Consider the following 20,000-nt stretch of genomic DNA (forward strand, 5'->3'; position numbering starts at 1 on the left):
TGGTTCAGGCTGCAGGGACACCAAAGGGAGGGGAGAGGAGGACACATCACCCTATGTCCCCCCACTAGCCCAGCCTTACCCCTACCCCACCTGGGTCTATATGAGTGGCTCAGGCTGCAGGGACACCAAAGGGAGGGGAGAGGAGGACACATCACCCTATGTCCCCCCACTAGCCCAGCCTTACCCCTACCCCACCTGGGTCTATATGAGTGGCTCAGGCTGCAGGGACACCAAAGGGAGGGGAGAGGAGGACACATCACCCTATGTCCCCCCACTAGCCCAGCCTTACCCCTACCCCACCTGGGTCTATATGAGTGGTTCAGGCTGCAGGGACACCAAAGGGAGGGGAGAGGAGGACACATCACCCTATGTCCCCCCACTAGCCCAGCCTTACCCCTACCCCACCTGGGACTATATGAGTGGTTCAGGCTGCAGGGACATACTGTGCTGGATCTGCTGGGGCTGAAGAGGAGGGGGCAGCTGCAGGGGCCTCAGGGCCTCCACCATGCTGTGACAGTGGTGGGGTGGTGGGGTGCTCTCGGTGCTGGAGCTCTCCTGGATGTCTCCGCTGTAGAAGAAGTAGTGGCTCTGCTGGATGAAGGACTCGATGACAGACTGGTTGAGCTTGGTAGTGGAGAGGGTGTCCTTGTTCTCAAAGTCGGGACGCATCAGTGTGGGCCAGAAGCAGATGGATAGATTGTCGGCTGTCATCAAGGTGGTCTTACTCTGCTGGCTCACCCTGGGGAAACACACAATTTCCCTGATTTATTCCAACCATACTTATTTTGTACTTTATTTAAAAAATAAAGAATCAGGTACTCAATTAGAGGGGAGTGCAGATAACTCTGGTCTCCAGAACAGTAGCTGTACACTAAATATACCTTCCTAATATTGAGTTGCATTCTTGACACAAACCGGTGCGCCTGGCACCTACTACCATACCCTGTTCAAAGGCACTTAAATATTTTGTCTTGCCCATTCACCCTCATCTCAATTGTCTTAAAGCTTAAAAATCCTTCTTTAACCTGTCTCCTCCCCTTCATCTGCACCGATTGAAGTGGATTTAAAAAGTGACATCAATAAGGGATCAAAGCTTTCACCTGGTCCGTTTCCGTCATGGAAAGAGCAGGTGCTCTTAATGTTTGTATACTCCGTGTATATCACAACAGAACTGAATTATGTTCATGTAGCATCTCCACGTATCACTACGTTTTCTCCCTACTGAACACGGCCCGGTCCAACTACACAACTGTATGACATGCTTGTTTCTATGACTATGGTCACATAACAAACATCATGTATACTTTGCAGCTTACTTCAGACATACTTCAAATTGCACCCAGTATCGGTCAGCTGAAGGCCTGAGAATGTTTCTGATCTAGGGTCACAGGGTTGTCTCTTACCTGTTCAGGTGAGTGATGACGTATTTAAACACCTCGTAGTTCACTGCAGGGAACTTCCTCACTATTTCTTTCAGCACTTGGAGTCTTTCTATGTGGTCCACAATTTCTGAAAAGAAGGAGAACAGAGTTTTTACTGATTCCTTCCATTGGGAGAAGAAACAATTAAAGGAGTATCACGAAGCCGACAGGGCTGCCAATGACCTCCCACACAAGAAACACATTCAAATACCAGCTAGACCTTCGGCAGATACAACACCAGCCCACTACATTGACAGTACTACATACCAAAATACATAGTCCATGAGCCGGACCCCCAGATTGGGGCTGTCGGTATCATCTCGGGGCACAATGTCTCATAGTGATTTTCTTGTCACTCTTTCTCTAATTAATAACAGCATCAAATGCACTCCTGTGTTGGATGAGAAGCTGTAACTCCACGTAAGATCGCTGAGTAATAAGAGATGTTGGGACAAACCATGTATTAGGACGTCAACTCTGTCAAGGCATTTAACATACCAATCAGATACACTTTATCACAGCCTGACAATTGACTCTGACCAAAGTGCTATTGTTAAGGTCAACCAGCCGAGACTACTGGGCTAATCAATAGTTAGAACGTCATATGAGTGTGAGTGTTATGTGTCCCAGAGCAGAGCACTGGGCACCAAGGCTAGCCAGGGCCTGAGACCAACACTGCATCCCAGATGGCAATAGGGCACTACTTTTGACCGAAGTACTACACTCCATGTATTTGGGACGCACTCTGAGACTTGGAGGTCCTGGTCCAAACACCTCCACATTATGCTGCTTGCAGAATGATCATTTCTACAGAGCTGCTCCAAACTCTTAGAGACAAGCTCCACAGGGCTCTGTCTCTTCCTCCACCCATCTCCCTCTCTGTCTCTCCTTCCTTCCCTCCATCCAGGGGACAGTAGATGGAGGCCTATTTCTGGGACATTAATCTGCAGCAGTGAGCCAGAAAGGAGGCCGACAGCTGGGTTGGTTTCAACACTGATCCAGGATCACATGACTCCAGCTCGGAGATCATACAGAACCACACAGGCTGGGGCCTCCAGCGACCGGGAGACCCATGGGGCGGCGCACAAATGGCCCAGCATCGTCCGGGTTAGAGGAGGGTTTGGCCGGCAGGGATGTCCTTGTCCAATCAAGTTCTAACGACTCCTGTGGCGGGCCGGGCGCAGTGCACGGTGACACGGTGGCCAGGTGTACGGTGTTTCCTCCAACACATTGGTGCGGCTGGTTTCCGGGTTAAGCGAGCAGTGTGTCAAGAAGCAGTGCGGCTTGGTTTGGTTGTGTTTCAGGGGACGCACGGCTCTCGACCTTCACCTCTCCCGAGTCCGTACGGGAGTTGCAGCGATGAGTCAAGACCGTAACTACCAATTGGATACTTTTTTATATTTTTTATTTCACCTTTATTTAACCAGGTAGGCAAGTTGAGAACAAGTTCACCTTTGCAACTGCGACCTGGCCAAGATAAAGCATAGCAGTGTGAACAGACAACACAGAGTTACACATGGAGTAAACAATTAGCAAGTCAATAACACAGTAGAAAAAAATGGGCAGTCTATATACAATGTGTGCAAAAGGCATGAGGAGGTAGGCGAATAATACAATTTTGCAGATTAACACTGGAGTGATAAATGATCAGATGGGCATGTACAGGTAGAGATATTGGTGTGCAAAAGAGCAGAAAAGTAAATAAATAAAAACAGTATGGGGATGAGGTAGGTGAAAATGGGTGGGCTATTTACCAATAGACTATGTACAGCTGCAGCGATCGGTTAGCTGCTCAGATAGCTGATGTTTGAAGTTGGTGAGGGAGATAAAAGTCTCCAACTTCAGCGATTTTTGCAATTCGTTCCAGTCACAGGCAGCAGAGTACTGGAACGAAAGGCGGCCAAATGAGGTGTTGGCTTTAGGGATGATCAGTGAGATATACCTGCTGGAGCGCGTGCTACGGATGGGTGTTGCCATCGTGACCAGTGAACTGAGATAAGGCGGAGCTTTACCTAGCATGGACTTGTAGATGACCTGGAGCCAGTGGGTCTGGCGACGAATATGCAGCGAGGGCCAGCCGACTAGAGCATACAAGTCGCAGTGGTGGGTGGTATAAGGTGCTTTAGTGACAAAACGGATGGCACTGTGATAAACTGCATCCAGTTTGCTGAGTAGAGTGTTGGAAGCCATTTTGTAGATGACATTGCCGAAGTCGAGGATCGGTAGGATGGTCAGTTTTACTAGGGTAAGCTTGGCGGCGTGAGTGAAGGAGGCTTTGTTGCGGAATAGAAAGCCGACTCTTGATTTGATTTTCGATTGGAGATGTTTGATATGAGTCTGGAAGGAGAGTTTGCAGTCTAGCCAGACACCTAGGTACTTATAGATGTCCACATATTCAAGGTCGGAACCATCCAATGTGGTGATGCTAGTCGGGCATGCGGGTGCAGGCAGCGATCGGTTGAAAAGAATGCATTTGGTTTTACTAGCATTGAAGAGCAGTTGGAGGCCACGGAAGGAGTGTTGTATGGCATCGAAGCTCGTTTGGAGGTTAGATAGCACAGTGTCCAATGACGGGCCGAAAGTATATAGAATGGTGTCGTCTGCGTAGAGGTGGATCAGGGAATCGCCCGCAGCAAGAGCAACATCATTGATATATACAGAGAAAAGAGTCGGCCCGAGAATTGAACCCTGTGGCACCCCCATTGAGACTGCCAGAGGACCGGACAGCATGCCCTCCGATTTGACACACTGAACTCTGTCTGCAAAGTAATTGGTGAACCAGGCAAGGCAGCCATCCGAAAAACCGAGACTACTGAGTCTGCCGATAAGAATATGGTGATTGACAGAGTCGAAAGCCTTGGCAAGGTCTGCACAGTACTGTCTTTTATCGATGGCGGTTATGATATCGTTTAGTACCTTGAGTGTGGCTGAGGTGCACCCGTGACCGGCTCGGAAACCAGATTGCACAGCAGAGAAGGTACGGTGGGATTCGAGATGGTCAGTGACCTGTTTGTTGACTTGGCTTTCGAAGACCTTAGATAGGCAGGGCAGGATGGATATAGGTCTGTAACAGTTTGGGTCCAGGGTGTCTCCCCCTTTGAAAAGGGGGATGACTGCGGCAGCTTTCCAATCCTTGGGGATCTCAGACGATATGAAAGAGAGGTTGAACAGGCTGGTAATAGGGGTTGCGACAATGGAAGCGGATAGTTTCAGAAATAGAGGATCCAGATTGTCAAGCCCAGCTGATTTGTACGGGTCCAGGTTTTGCAGATCTTTCAGAACATCTGCTATCTGAATTTGGGTAAAGGAGAACCTGGAGAGGCTTGGGCGAGGAGCTGCGGGGGTGGCGTAGCTGTTGGCCGAGGTTGGAGTAGCCAGGCGGAAGGCATGGCCAGCCGTTGAGAAATGCTTATTGAAGTTTTCGATAATCATGGATTTATCGGTGGTGACCTAGCCTCAGTGCAGTGGGCAGCTGTGAGGAGGTGCTCTTGTTCTCCATGGACTTCACAGTGTCCCAGAACGGCTACGGGATGCAAACTTCTGCCTGAAGAAGCTGGCCTTAGCTTTCCTGACTGACTGTGTGTATTGGTTCCTGACTTCCCTGAACAGTTGCATATCGCGGGGACTATTCGAATTGCAGTCCGCCACAGTTCTGCATTTTTTGAACGGAGCATGCTTATCTAAAATGGTGAGGAAGTTACTTTTAAAGAATGACCAGGCATCCTCAACTGACGGGATGGGTCAATGTCCTTCCAGGATACCCGGGCCAGGTCGATTAGAAAGGCCAGTGTTTTAGGGAGCGTTTGGCAATGAGGCAGTGAAGATGTCGTTCCCATGCATTCCCTATCCAGAAACCATGGATTGATGGCAGCATTCGCGTGAAACTGAAAGCGCGAACCACTGCTTTTAATCAGGGCAAGGTGTCTGGTAACATGACCGAATACAAACAGTGCAGCTATTCCCTCCGCAAGGCTATCAAACAAGCTAACTAGAATCTCAATTCAACGGCTTAGACACAAGAGGCATGTGGCAGGGTCTACAGTCAATCACGGACTACAGGAAGAAATCCAGCCCAGTCACGGACCAGGATGTCTTGCTCCCAGGCAGACTAAATTACTTTTTTGCCCGCTTTGAGGACAATACAGTGCCACTGACACGGCCTGCAACGAAAACACGCGGTCTCTCCTTCACTGCAGCCGAGGTGAGTAAGACATTTAAACGTGTTAACCCTCGCAAGGCTGCAGGCCCAGACGGCATCCCCAGCCGCGCCCTCAGAGCATGCGCAGACCAGCTGGCCGGTGTGTTTACGGACATATTCAATCAATCCCTATACCAGTCTGCTGTTCCCACATGCTTCAAGAGGGCCACCATTGTTCCTGTTCCCAAGAAAGCTAAGGTAACTGAGCTAAACGACTACCGCCCGTAGCACTCACTTCCGTCATCATGAAGTGCTTTGAGAGACTAGTCAAGGACCATATCACTTCCACCCTACCTGACACCCTAGACCCACTCCAATTTGCTTACCGCCCAAATAGGTCCACAGACGATGCAATCTCAACCACACTGCACACTGCCCTAACCCATCTGGACAAGAGGAATACCTGTGAGAATGCTGTTCATCGACTACAGCTCGGCATTCAACACCATAGTACCCTCCAAGCTCGTCATCAAACTCGAGACCCTGGGTCTCGACACCGCCCTGTGCAACTGGGTACTGGACTTCCTGACGGGCCGCCCCCCAGGTGGTGAGGGTAGGCAACAACATCTCCTCCCCGCTGATCCTCAACACTGGGGCCCCACAAGGGTGCGTTCTGAGCCCTCTCCTGTACTCCCTGTTCACCCACGACTGCGTGGCCACACACGCCTCCAACTCAATCATCAAGTTTGCGGACGACACAACAGTGGTAGGCTTGATTACCAACAACGACGAGACGGCCTACAGGGAGGAGGTGAGGGCCCTCGGAGTGTGGTCTCAGGAAAATAACCTCACACTCAACGTCAACAAAACTAAGGAGATGATTGTGGACTTCAGGAAACAGCAGAGGGAACACCCCCCTATCCACATCGATGGAACAGTAGTGTAGAGGGTAGCAAGTTTTAAGTTCCTCGGCATACACATCACAGACAAATTGAATTGGTCCACTCACACAGACAGCATCGTGAAGAAGGCGCAGCAGCGCCTCTTCGACCTCAGCAGGCTGAAGAAATTTGGCTCGTCACCAAAAGCACTCACAAACTTCTACAGATGCACAATCGAGAGCATCCTGGCGGGCTGTATCACCGCCTGGTACGGCAACTGCTCCGCCCTCAACTGTAAGGCTCTCCAGAGGGTAGTGAGGTCTGCACAACGCATCACCGGGGGCAAACTACCTGCCCTCCAGGACACCTACACCACCCGATGTTACAGGAAGGCCATAAAGCCATCAACCACCCGAGCCACTGCCTGTTCACCCCGCTATCATCCAGAAGGCGAGGTCAGTACAGGTGCATCAAAGCTGGGACCGAGAGACTGAAAAACAGCTTCTATCTCAAGGCCATCAGACTGTTAAACAGCCACCACTAACATTGAGTGGCTGCTGCCAACACACTGACACTGACTCAACTCCAGCCACTTTAATAATGGGAATTGATGGGAAATGATGTAAATATATCACTAGCCACTTTAAACAATGCTACCTTATATAATGTTACTTACCCTACATTATTCATCTCATATGCATATGTATATGCTGTACTCTATATCATCGACTGCATCCTTATGTAATACATGTATCACTAGCCACTTTAACTATGCCACTTTGTTTACATACTCATCTCATATATATACTGTACTCGATACCATCTACTGTATCTTGCCTATGCTGCTCTGTACCATCACTCATTCATATATCCTTATGTACATATTCTTTATCCCCTTACACTGTGTATAAGACAGTAGTTTTGGAATTGTTAGTTAGATTACTTGTTGGTTATTACTGCATTGTCGGAACTAGAAGCACAAGCATTTCGCTACACTCGCATTAACATCTGCTAACCATGTGTATGTGACAAATAAAATTTGATTTGATTCGATTTGATCGCTGAGATCCTGGTTGAAGACAGCAGAGGTGTATTTGGAGGGCCAGTTGGTCAGGATGACGTCTATGAGGGTGCCCTTGTTTACAGAATTAGGGTTGTACCTGGTGGGTTCCTTGATGATTTGTGTGAGATTCAGGGCATCTAGCTTAGATTGTAGGACTGCCGGGGTGTTAAGCATATCCCAGTTTAGGTCACCTAACAGAACAAACTCTGAAGCTAGATGGGGGGCGATCAATTCACAAATGGTTTCCAGGGCACAGCTGGGAGCTGAGGGGGGTCGGTAGCAGGCGGCAACAGTGAGAGACTTATTTCTGGACAGAGTCATTTTCAAAATTATTAGTTCGAACTGTTTAGGTATGGACCTGGAAAGTATGACACTTTGCAGGCTATCTCTGTAGTTGACTGCAACTCCTCCCCTTTTGGCAGTTCTATCTTGACGGAAGATGTTATAGTTGGGTATGGAAATCTCAGAATTTTTGGTGGCCTTCCTGAGCCAGGATTCAGACACGGCAAGTACATCAGGGTTAGCAGACTGTGCTAAAGCAGTGAGTAAAACAAACTTAGGGAGGAGGCTTCTGATGTTGACATGCATGAAACCAAGGCTTTTTCGATCACAGAAGTCAACAAATGAGGGTGCCTGGGGACATGCAGGGCCTGGGTTTACCTCCACATCACCCGCGGAACAGAGAAGGAGTAGTATGAGGGTGCGGCTAAAGGCTATCAAAACTGGTCGCCTAGAGCGTTGGGGACAGAGAATAAGAGGAGCAGGTTTCCGGGCATGGTAGAATATATTCAGGGCATAATGCGCAGACAGGGGTATGGTGGGGTGCGGGTACAGCGGAGGTAAGCCCAGGCACTGGGTGATGATGAGAGAGGTTGTATCTCTGGACATGCTGGTTGTAATGGGTGAGGTCACCACATGTGTGGGAGGTGGGACAAAGGAGGTATCAGGGGTATGAAGAGTGGAACTAGGGGCTCCATTGTGAACTAAAACAATGATAACTAACCTGAACAACAGTATACAAGGCATATTGACATTTGAGAGAGACATACAGCGAGGCATACAGTAATCACAGGTGTTGAATTGGGAAAGCTAGCTAAAACAGTAGGTGAGACAACAACAGCTAATCAGCTAGCACAACAACAGCAGGTAAAATGGCGTTGACTAGGCAACGGGACCGACAGATAAAACAAACAAGCAGAATGGAGTACCGTGATTAATGGACAGTCCAGCGTGCATCAGCTATGTAGCCAGGAGATCAGTGTCCAGGGGGCAGCGGTTCTAAAAATAAAAACTAAAATGACTAAATATAGCTAGAGCTGGTTCCGTTCTTGAGTGTGTTCTAAAAATTAAAAATTGGTATCACATTGGGTGAGGCAGGTTTCCGGAAGGTATAAACAAATTAAAAATCGAAAAGAGATAGAAAGTAAATATGGGTCCAGAGAGTGTTTGGGACGCGGCGATTCAGATGGTTAGCAGGCCTGTGCTAACAAGCTAACAGTTCGTAGGCCGGGGCTAAACAAGGTAGCAGTTAGCGGACCGGAGCTAAACAAGCTAGCAGTTAGCAGGCCGAATTAGCAAGCAAGGAGATAGCAAGGGCTAGAGAGTTAGCCTTTGGGGGACGTCGCGATGGGGTGAGTCTGTTTATTCCTCTTCATGCGGTGACATCGATAGACCGGTCGGGTGGAGTATGCTACGGTGGTAATCATCCGTGGGTGGAAACGCTAGCCAGGAGTAATCATCCGGTTTAGCTAGATAGCTAGTTGTGAAGATCCAGCTGAAAAATGTTCCGTTTGCGGTGGGAATCCGGGGATGAAAAATAAATAGGTCTGTTATGCTCTGGTTAGAGTCGCGTTGTTCGAACTGGCGAGAGCTTTCCGAGCTAAAGGTTAGCTGATGACCGGTTAGCTGAAGACCGCTCGCATAGCTGGTGGTTAGCTGGCTAGCTTCAGTTGAGGGGTTCCGGTTCCGAAGTAAATATAAATACTTTAGGAAAAATAGCTACATTGGGTGAGGCGGGTTGCAGGAGAGTATTTGGAAGCTTAGGTTTAGCAAAATGTTTTTAAAGAGATATGCGAAGAAAACTATGTAAAAACGAAAAAGAAACGATATATACAAGGGACACGACACGACGACTTACTGCTACGCCATCTTGGAATCGAGTGGAATACCACGGAATTGGGGAGAAAAAAATGGGTTAAAAAAATATATAAAAATTAAACACACAGGTTGTGTCCCAAATGGCACCCTTCTCCCTATATATTGCACTATCCTATGGGCCCCCCTATATATATTTTTTAAAGTAGTGCACTATATAGGGTGCCATTTGGGACACAGGGAGCCAGGCAGGCAGGGGAAAAAGATGCAGATGCATGAAAATCTTGGCATCCTTGGGCAGGAATTTGTCTTTCAGGAAGACGACTGTGAGCTGAGTGTGATGTGACTTAGAGGTGTGAATTATAACTGGGGCTGAAATGTTAATGCAGGCTTGCAGTTCTACAGCAAAAACACAGAGATGAGTGTGTATACAGTTGAGGATGACACAAATATTAATTTTCCCAAAGTCTGCTACCTCAGTTTGTATGATGGCAATTTGCATATACTCCAGAATGTTATGAAGAGTGATCAGATGAATTGTAATTAATTGCAAAGTCCCTCTTTGCCATGCAAATTAACTAAATCCCCCCAAAACATTTCCACTGCATTTCAGCCCTGCCACAAAAGGACCAGCTGACATCATGTCAGTGATTCTCTCGTTAACACAGGTGTGAGTGTTGACGAGGACAAGGCTGGAGATCACTCTGTCATGCTGATTGAGTTCGAATAACAGACTGGAAGCTTCAAAAGAAGTGTGGTGCTTGGAATCATTGTTCTTCCTCTATCAATCATGGTTACCTGCAAGGAAACACGTGCCGTCATCATTGCTTTGCACAAAAAGGGCTTCACAGACAAGGATATTGCTGCCTGTAAGATTGCACTTAAATCAACCATTTATCAGATCATCAAGAACTTCAAGGAGAGCGGTTCAATTGTTGTGAAGAAGGCTTCAGGGCGCCCAAGAAAGTCCAGCAAGCACCAGGACCGTCTCCTAATGTTGATTCAGCTGCGAGATCGGGGCACCACCAGTACAGAGCTTGCTCAGAAATGGCAGCAGGCAGGTGTGAGTGCGTTTGCACGCACAGTGAGGCGAAGATTTTTTGGAGGATGGCCTGTTGTCAAGAAGGGTAGCAAAAGAAGCCACTTCTCTCCAGGAAAAACATCAGGGACAGACTGATATTCTGCAAAAGGTACAGGGATTGAACTGCTGAGGACTGGGATAAAGTCATTTTCTCTGATGAATCCTCTCAAGGTGAGCGCTACCATCAGTCCTGTGTCATGCCAACAGTAAAGCATCCTGAGACTATTCATGTGTGGGGTTGCTTCTCAGCCAAGGGAGTGGGCTCAATTTTGCCTCAGAACACAGACATGAATAAAGAATGGAACCAACACATCCTCCGAGAGCAACTTCTCCCAACCACCCAGGAACAGTTTGGTGATGAACAATGCCTTTTCCAGCATGATGGAGCCCCTTGTAAGGGTTGTCGTCGGGAGAAAGAAAGGAGGACCAAAGCGCACTGTGGTAAGTGTTCATGATGATGTTGAATTAGAACACTAAACAATTAATGACAACGTGAATTTACCAAAACCGAAACAGTACCGTGTGGCCCAAACACTCACACGGAAGCAAACACCCACAAACCAAAAGTGAAACCCAGGCTACCTCAGTATGATTCTCAATCAGGGTCAACAATTGACAGCTGCCTCTGATTGAGAACCATAGTAGGCCGAACTCAAAAACCAACATAGAAAAACAAACATAGACTGCACACCCCAACTCACACCCTGACCATACTAAAACAAAGACAAAAACAAAGGAACTAAGGTCAGAACGTGACACCCTTGCCATAAGGCAAAAGTGATAACGAAGGGGAAGAAAACATTGATATTTTGGGTCCATGGCCAGGAAACTCCCCAGACCTTAATCCCATTGAGAACTTGTGGTCAATCCTCAAGAGGCGGGTGGACAAACAAAAACCCACAAATTCTGACAAACTTCAAGCATTGATTATGTAGGAATGGGCTGCCATCAGTCAGGATGTGGCCCAGAAGTTAATTGACATCATGCCAGGGCAGATTGCAGAGGTCTTGAAAAAGAAGGGTCAACACTGCAAATATTGACTCTTTGCATCAACTTCAAAAATGGTCAATAAAAGCCTTTGACATTTAAGAAGTGTGTATACATACAGAGACAGAGAGAGAGAGAGAGAAGTGTGTATACATACAGAGAGAGAGGAATGTGTATACATACAGAGATAGAGAAGTGTGTATACATACAGAGAGAGAGAGAAGTGTGTATACATACACAGAGAGAGAAGTGTGTATACATACAGAGAGAGAGGAATGTGTATACATACAGAGAGAGAGAAGTGTGTATACATACAGAGAGAGAGGAATGTGTATACATACAGAGAGAGAGAAGTGTGTATACATACAGAGAGAGAGAAGTGTGTTTACATACAGAGAGAGAGAGAAGTGTGTATACATACAGAGAGAGAGAAGTGTGTTTACATACAGAGAGAGAGAAGTGTGTATACATACAGAGAGAGAGAAGTGTGTATACATACAGAGAGAGAAGTGTGTATACATACAGAGAGAGAGAAGTGTGAATACATACAGAGAGAGAGAAGTGTGTATACATACAGAGAGAGAGTAGTGTGTATACATACAGAGAGAGAGAAGTGTGTAGACATACAGAGAGAGAGAGAAGTGTGTATACATACAGAGACAGAAGTGTGTACACATACAGAGAGAGAGAGAGAAGTGTGTATACATACAGAGGGAGAGAAGTGTGTATACAGAGAGAGAGAGAAGTGTGTATACATACACAGAGAGAGAAGTGTGTATACATACAGAGAGAGAGAGAGAGAAGTGTGTATACATACAGAGAGAGAAGTGTGTATACATACACAGGGAGAGGTGTGTATACATACAAAGAGAGAGAAGTGTGTATACATAGAGAGAGAGAAGTGTGTATACATACAGAGAGAGAGAGAAGTGTGTATACATACAGAGAGAGAGAAGTGTGTATACATACAGAGAGAGAGAAGTGTGTATACATACAGAGGGAGAGAAGTGTGTATACAGAGATAGAGAGAAGTGTGTATACATACACAGAGAGAGAAGTGTGTATACATACAGAGAGAAGTGTGTACACATACAGAGAGAGAAGTACACATACACAGAGAGAGGTGTGTATACATACAGAGAGAGAAGTGTGTATACATACACAGAGAGAGAAGTGTGTATACATACAGAGAGAGAGAGAGAAGTGTGTATACATACAGAGAGAGAGAAAGAGAAGTGTGTATACATACAAAGAGAGAGAAGTGTGTATACATACAGAGAGATAAGTGTGTATACATACAGAGAGAGAGAGAAGTGTGTATACATACAGAGAAAGAGAAGTGTGTATACATACATACAGAGAGCGAGAGAAGTGTGTATACATACAGAGAGAGAGAAGTGTGTACACATACAGAGAGAGAGAAGTGTGTACACATACAGAGAGAGAAGTGTGTACACATACAGAGAGAGAGAAGTGTGTACACATACAGAGAGAGAGAAGTGTGTACACATACAGAGAGAGAGAAGTGTGTATACATACAGAGAAAGAGAAGTGTGTAGACATACAGAGGGAAGGGGAAGTGTGAATACATACAGAGAGAGAAGTGTGTACACATACAGAGAGAGATGTGTGTATACATACAGAGAGAGATGTGGGTATACAGAGAGAGAGATGTGTGTATACAGAGAGAGAGAGGTGTGTATACATACAGAGAGAGAGAGAAGTGTGTATACATACAGAGAGAAGTGTGTATACATACAGAGAGAGAGAGAAGTGTGTATACATACAGAGAGAGAGAAGTGTGTATACATACAGAGAGAGAGAGAGAAGTGTGTATACATACAGAGAAAGAGACGTGTGTATACACAGAGAGAGAGAGAAGTGTGAATACATACAGAGAGAAGTGTGTACACATACAGAGAGAAAAGTGTGTATACATACAGAGAGAGAGAAGTGTGTATCCATACAGAGAGAGAGAAGTGTGTACACATACAGAGAGAGAAGTGTGTATACATACAGAGAAAGATAAGTGTGTATACATACAGAGAGAGAGAGAAGTGTGTATCCATACAGAGAGAGAGAAGTGTGTATACATACAGAGAGAGAGAGAGAGAGAAGTGTGTATACATACAGAGAGAGAAGTGTGTATACATACACAGGGAGAGGTGTGTATACATACAAAGAGAGAGAAGTGTGTATACATAGAGAGAGAGAAGTGTGTATACATACAGAGAGAGAGAGAAGTGTGTATACATACAGAGAGAGAGAAGTGTGTATACATACAGAGAGAGAGAGAGAAGTGTGTATACATACAGAGGGAGAGAAGTGTGTATACAGAGAGAGAGAGAAGTGTGTATACATACACAGAGAGAGAAGTGTGTATACATACAGAGAGAGAGAAGTGTGTACACATACAGAGAGAGAAGTGTGTACACATACACAGAGAGAGGTGTGTATACATACAGAGAGAGAAGTGTGTATACATACACAGAGAGAGAAGTGTGTATACATACAGAGAGAGAGAAGTGTGTATACATACAGAGAGAGAGAGAGAAGTGTGTATACATACAGAGAGAGAGAAAGAGAAGTGTGTATACATACAAAGAGAGAGAAGTGTGTATACATACAGAGAGATAAGTGTGTATACATACAGAGAGAGAGAGAAGTGTGTATACATACAGAGAAAGAGAAGTGTGTATACATACATACAGAGAGCGAGAGAAGTGTGTATACATACAGAGAGAGAGAAGTGTGTACACATACAGAGAGAGAGAAGTGTGTACACATACAGAGAGAGAAGTGTGTACACATACAGAGAGAGAGAAGTGTGTACACATACAGAGAGAGAGAAGTGTGTACACATACAGAGAGAGAAGTGTGTATACATACAGAGAAAGAGAAGTGTGTAGACATACAGAGGGAAAGGGAAGTGTGAATACATACAGAGAGAGAAGTGTGTACACATACAGAGAGAGATGTGTGTATACATACAGAGAGAGATGTGTGTATACAGAGAGAGAGATGTGTGTATACAGAGAGAGAGGTGTGTATACATACAGAGAGAGAGAGAAGTGTGTATACATACAGAGAGAGAAGTGTGTATACATACAGAGAGAGAGAGAAGTGTGTATACATACAGAGAGAGAGAAGTGTGTATACATACAGAGAGAGAGAGAGAGAAGTGTGTATACATACAGAGAAAGAGAAGTGTGTATACATACAGAGAGAGAGAAGTGTGAATACATACAGATAAAGAGAAGTGTGTATACATACAGAGAGAAGTGTGTACACATACAGAGAGAAAAGTGTGTATACATACAGAGAGAGAGAAGTGTGTATCCATACAGAGAGAGAGAAGTGTGTACACATACAGAGAGAGAAGTGTGTATACATACAGAGAAAGATAAGTGTGTATACATACAGAGAGAGAGAGAAGTGTGTATCCATACAGAGAGAGAGAAGTGTGTACACATACAGAGAGAAAAGTGTGTATACATACAGAGAAAGAGAAGTGTGTACACATACAGAGAGAGAGAAGTGTGTACACATACAGAGAAAGAGAAGTGTGTATACATACAGAGAGAGAGAGAAGTGTGTATACATACATACAGAGGGAGAGAAGTGTGTATACAGAGAGAGAGAGAGAAGTGTGTATACATACACAGAGAGATAAGTGTGTATACATACAGAGAGAGAGAAGTGTGTACACATACAGAGAGAGAAGTGTGTACACATACACAGAGAGAGGTGTGTATACATACAGAGAGAGAAGTGTGTATACATACAGAGAGAGAAGTGTGTATACATACAGAGAGAGAGAGAGAAGTGTGTATACATACAGAGAGAGAGAAAGAGAAGTGTGTATACATACAAAGAGAGAGAAGTGTGTATACATACAGAGAGATAAGTGTGTATACATACAGAGAGAGAGAAGTGTGTACACATGCAGAGAGAGAGAGAAGTGTGTATACATACAGAGAGAGAGAGAAGTGTGTATACATACAGAGAGAGAGAAGTGTGTATACATACAGAGAGAGAAGTGTGTATACATACATACAGAGAGAGAGAGAGAAGTGTGTATACATACAGAGAGAGAGAGAGAAGTGTGTATACATACAGAGAGAGAGAAGTGTGTACACATACATAGAGAGAAGTGTGTATACATACAGAGAGAAGTGTGTACACATACAGAGAGAAAAGTGTGTATACATACAGAGAGAGAGAATAGTGTGTATACATACAGAGAGAGAAAGAAGTGTGTATACATACAGAGAGAGAGAGAGAAGTGTGTATACATACAGAGAGAGAGAAGTGTGTATACATACAGAGAGAGAGAAGTGTGTACACATGCAGAGAGAGAGAGAAGTGTGTATACATACAGAGAGAGAAGTGTGAATACATACAGAGAGAGAGAGAAGTGTGTATACATACAGAGAGAGAGAGAAGTGTGTACACATACAGAGAGAAAAGTGTGTATACATACAGAGAGAGAGAATAGTGTGTATACATACAGAGAGAGAGAGAAGTGTGTACACATACAGAAAGAGAAGTGTGAATACATACAGAGAGAGAGAAGTGTGTATACATACAGAGAGAGAGAAGTGTGTACACATGCAGAGAGAGAGAGAAGTGTGTATACATACAGAGAGAGAAGTGTGAATACATACAGAGAGAGAGAGAAGTGTGTATACATACAGAGAGAGAGAGAAGTGTGTACACATACAGAGAGAGAAGTGTGAATACATACAGAGAGAGAGAAGTGTGTATACATACAGAGAGAGAGAAGTGTGTACACATGCAGAGAGAGAGAGAAGTGTGTACACATACAGAGAGAGAAGTGTGAATACATACAGAGAGAGAAGTGTGTATACATACAGAGAGAGAAGTGTGTACACATGCAGAGAGAGAGAGAAGTGTGTACACATGCAGAGAGAGAGAGAGAAGTGTGTATACATACAGAGAAAGAGAAGTGTGTATACATACAGAGAGAGAGAAGTGTGTACACATGCAGAGAGAAGTGTGTATACATACAGAGAGAGAGACGTGTGTATACATACAGAGAGAGAGAAGTGTGTACACATACAGAGAGAAGTGTGTATACATACAGAGAGAGATAAGTGTGTACACATACAGAGAGAGAGAGAAGTGTGTACACATACAGAGAGAGAGAAGTGTGTACACATACAGAGAGAAGTGTGTATACATGCAGAGAGAGAGAGAGAAGTGTGTATACATACAGAGAAAGAGAAGTGTGTATACATACAGAGAGAGAGAAGTGTGTACACATGCAGAGAGAGAGAGAAGTGTGTATACATACAGAGAGAGAGAGAAGTGTGTATACATACAGAGAGAGAGAAGTGTGTATACATACAGAGAGAGAGAGAAGTGTGTACACATACAGAGAGAGAGAAGTGTGTATACATACAGAGAGAGAAGTGTGTATACATACATACAGAGAGAGAGAGAGAAGTGTGTATACATACAGAGAGAGAAATGTGTATACATACATACAGAGAGAGAGAAGTGTGTATACATACAGAGAGAGAGAAGTGTGTATACATACAGAGAGATAAGTGTGTACACATACAGAGAGATAAGTGTGTACACATACAGAGAGAGAAGTGTGTATACATACAGAGAGAGAGAAGTGTGTATACATAGAGAGAGAGAGAGAAGTGTGTACACATGCAGAGAGAGGGAGAGAAGTGTGTATACATACAGAGAGAGAGAGAAGTGTGTATACATACAGAGAGAGAGAAGTGTGTATACATACAGAGAGAGAGAAGTGTGTACACATGCATACACATACAGAGAGAGAAGTGTGAATACATACAGAGAAGTGTGTATACATACAGAGAGATTGTGTACACATGCAGAGAGAGAGAAGTGTGTACACATACAGAGCACGAGAGAGAAGTGTGTATACATGCAGAGGAGAGAAGTGTGTATACATACAGAGAAAGAGAAGTGTGTATACATACAGAGAGAGAGAAGTGTGTACACATGCAGAGAGAGAGAGAAGTGTGTATACATACAGAGAGAGAGAGAAGTGTGTATACATACAGAGAGAGAGAAGTGTGTATACATACACAGAGAGAAGTGTGTATACATACATACAGAGAGAAGTGTGTATACATACAGAGAGAGAGAGAAGTGTGTACACATACAGAGAGAGAGAAGTGTGTATACATACAGAGAGAGAAGTGTGTATACATACATACAGATAGAGAGAGAAGTGTGTATACATACAGAGAGAGAAGTGTGTATACATACATACAGAGAGAGAGAAGTGTGTATACATACAGAGAGAGAGAAGTGTGTATACATACAGAGAGATAAGTGTGTACACATACAGAGAGATAAGTGTGTACACATACAGAGAGAGAAGTGTGTATACATACAGAGAGAGAGAAGTGTGTATACATACAGAGAGAGAGAAGTGTGTACACATGCAGAGAGAGGGAGAGAAGTGTGTATACATACAGAGAGAGAGAGAAGTGTGTATACATACAGAGAGAGAGAGAAGTGTGTATACATACAGAGAGAGAGAAGTGTGTATACATACAGAGAGAGAGAGAAGTGTGTACACATACAGAGAGAGAGAAGTGTGTACACATACAGAGAGAGAGAAGTGTGTATACATACAGAGAGAGAAGTGTGTACACATACAGAGAGAAGTGTGTATACATACAGAGAGAGAGACGTGTGTATACATACAGAGAGATAGAAGTGTGTACACATACAGAGAGAAGTGTGTATACATACAGAGAGAGATAAGTGTGTACACATACAGAGAGAGAGAGAAGTGTGTACACATACAGAGAGAGAGAAGTGTGTACACATACAGAGAGAAGTGTGTATACATACAGAGAGAGATAAGTGTGTACACATACAGAGAGAGAGAGAAGTGTGTACACATACAGAGAGAGAGAAGTGTGTACACATACAGAGAGAGAGAAGTGTGTACACATACAGAGAGAGAGGAGTGTGTACACATATATAGAGAGAGAAGTGTGTATACATACAGAGAGAGAGAAGTGTGTACACATACAGAGAGAGAGAAGTGTGTACACATACAGAGAGAAAGAAGTGTGTATACATACAGAGAGAGAGAAGTGTGTATACATACAGAGAGAGAGAGAGAAGTGTGTATACATACAGAGAGATAAGTGTGTACACATACAGAGAGATAAGTGTGTACACATACAGAGAGAGAAGTGTGTATACATACAGAGAGAGAGAAGTGTGTATACATACAGAGAGAGAGAAGTGTGTACACATGCAGAGAGAGGGAGAGAAGTGTGTATACATACAGAGAGAGAGAGAAGTGTGTATACATACAGAGAGAGAGAGAAGTGTGTATACATACAGAGAGAGAGAAGTGTGTATACATACAGAGAGAGAGAGAAGTGTGTACACATACAGAGAGAGAGAAGTGTGTACACATACAGAGAGAGAGAAGTGTGTATACATACAGAGAGAGAAGTGTGTACACATACAGAGAGAAGTGTGTATACATACAGAGAGAGAGACGTGTGTATACATACAGAGAGAGAGAAGTGTGTACACATACAGAGAGAAGTGTGTATACATACAGAGAGAGATAAGTGTGTACACATACAGAGAGAGAGAGAAGTGTGTACACATACAGAGAGAGAGAAGTGTGTACACATACAGAGAGAAGTGTGTATACATACAGAGAGAGATAAGTGTGTACACATACAGAGAGAGAGAGAAGTGTGTATACATACAGAGAGAGAAGTGTGTACACATACAGAGAGAAGTGTGTATACATACAGAGAGAGAGGAGTGTGTACACATATATAGAGAGAGAAGTGTGTATACATACAGAGAGAGAGAAGTGTGTACACATACAGAGAGAGAGAAGTGTGTACACATACAGAGAGAAAGAAGTGTGTATACATACAGAGAGAGAGAAGTGTGTATACATACAGAGAGAGAGAGAGAAGTGTGTATACATACAGAGAGAAAGAAGTGTGTATACATACAGAGAGAGAGAAGTGTGTATACATACAGAGAGAGAGAGAGAAGTGTGTATACATACATTGAGAGAGAAGTGTGTATACATACAGAGAGAAAGAAGTGTGTATACATACAGAGAGAGAGAAGTGTGTATACATACATTGAGAGAGAAGTGTGTATACATACATTGAGAGAGAAGTGTGTATACATACAGAGAGAGAGAGAGAAGTGTGTATACATACATTGAGAGAGAAGTGTGTATACATACAGAGAGAGAGAGAAGTGTGTATACATACAGAGAGAGAAAGGTGACTGACTGGTACTAAGAGAGGCACTATGAGGGGCTTGGAGG

General features: G+C 44.4%; 1 protein-coding gene across 46 annotated transcripts in view; it reads right to left on the minus strand.

The window, feature by feature from the left end:
• Positions 1-20,000, minus strand: part of LOC118372359 (rho GTPase-activating protein 5-like) — a 96,097-nt gene that overhangs the window by 2,655 nt on the left and 73,442 nt on the right. For 28 of the 46 annotated variants that reach the window (XR_008092867.1, XR_008092866.1, XR_008092863.1 and 25 more), the window contains exons 6-7: positions 1,404-1,509; positions 1-739 (exon numbers count right to left, since the gene is read on the minus strand). The exon at positions 1-739 is cut by the window's left edge. Coding sequence is in view for 1 of the 46 variants with exons in the window: in XM_052496679.1 (XP_052352639.1) it covers positions 412-739; positions 1,404-1,509 (434 nt within the window). In the remaining 45 variants the exon portion in view is untranslated. The remainder of the gene's footprint in view (positions 740-1,403; positions 1,510-20,000) is intronic. The other 18 variants (XR_008092859.1, XR_008092862.1, XR_008092857.1 and 15 more) reach the window with 4 other exon arrangements.

Source organism: Oncorhynchus keta, chromosome 35 (assembly GCF_023373465.1).
Source record: "Oncorhynchus keta strain PuntledgeMale-10-30-2019 chromosome 35, Oket_V2, whole genome shotgun sequence".
NCBI classification, from domain to species: Eukaryota; Metazoa; Chordata; class Actinopteri; order Salmoniformes; family Salmonidae; genus Oncorhynchus; species Oncorhynchus keta.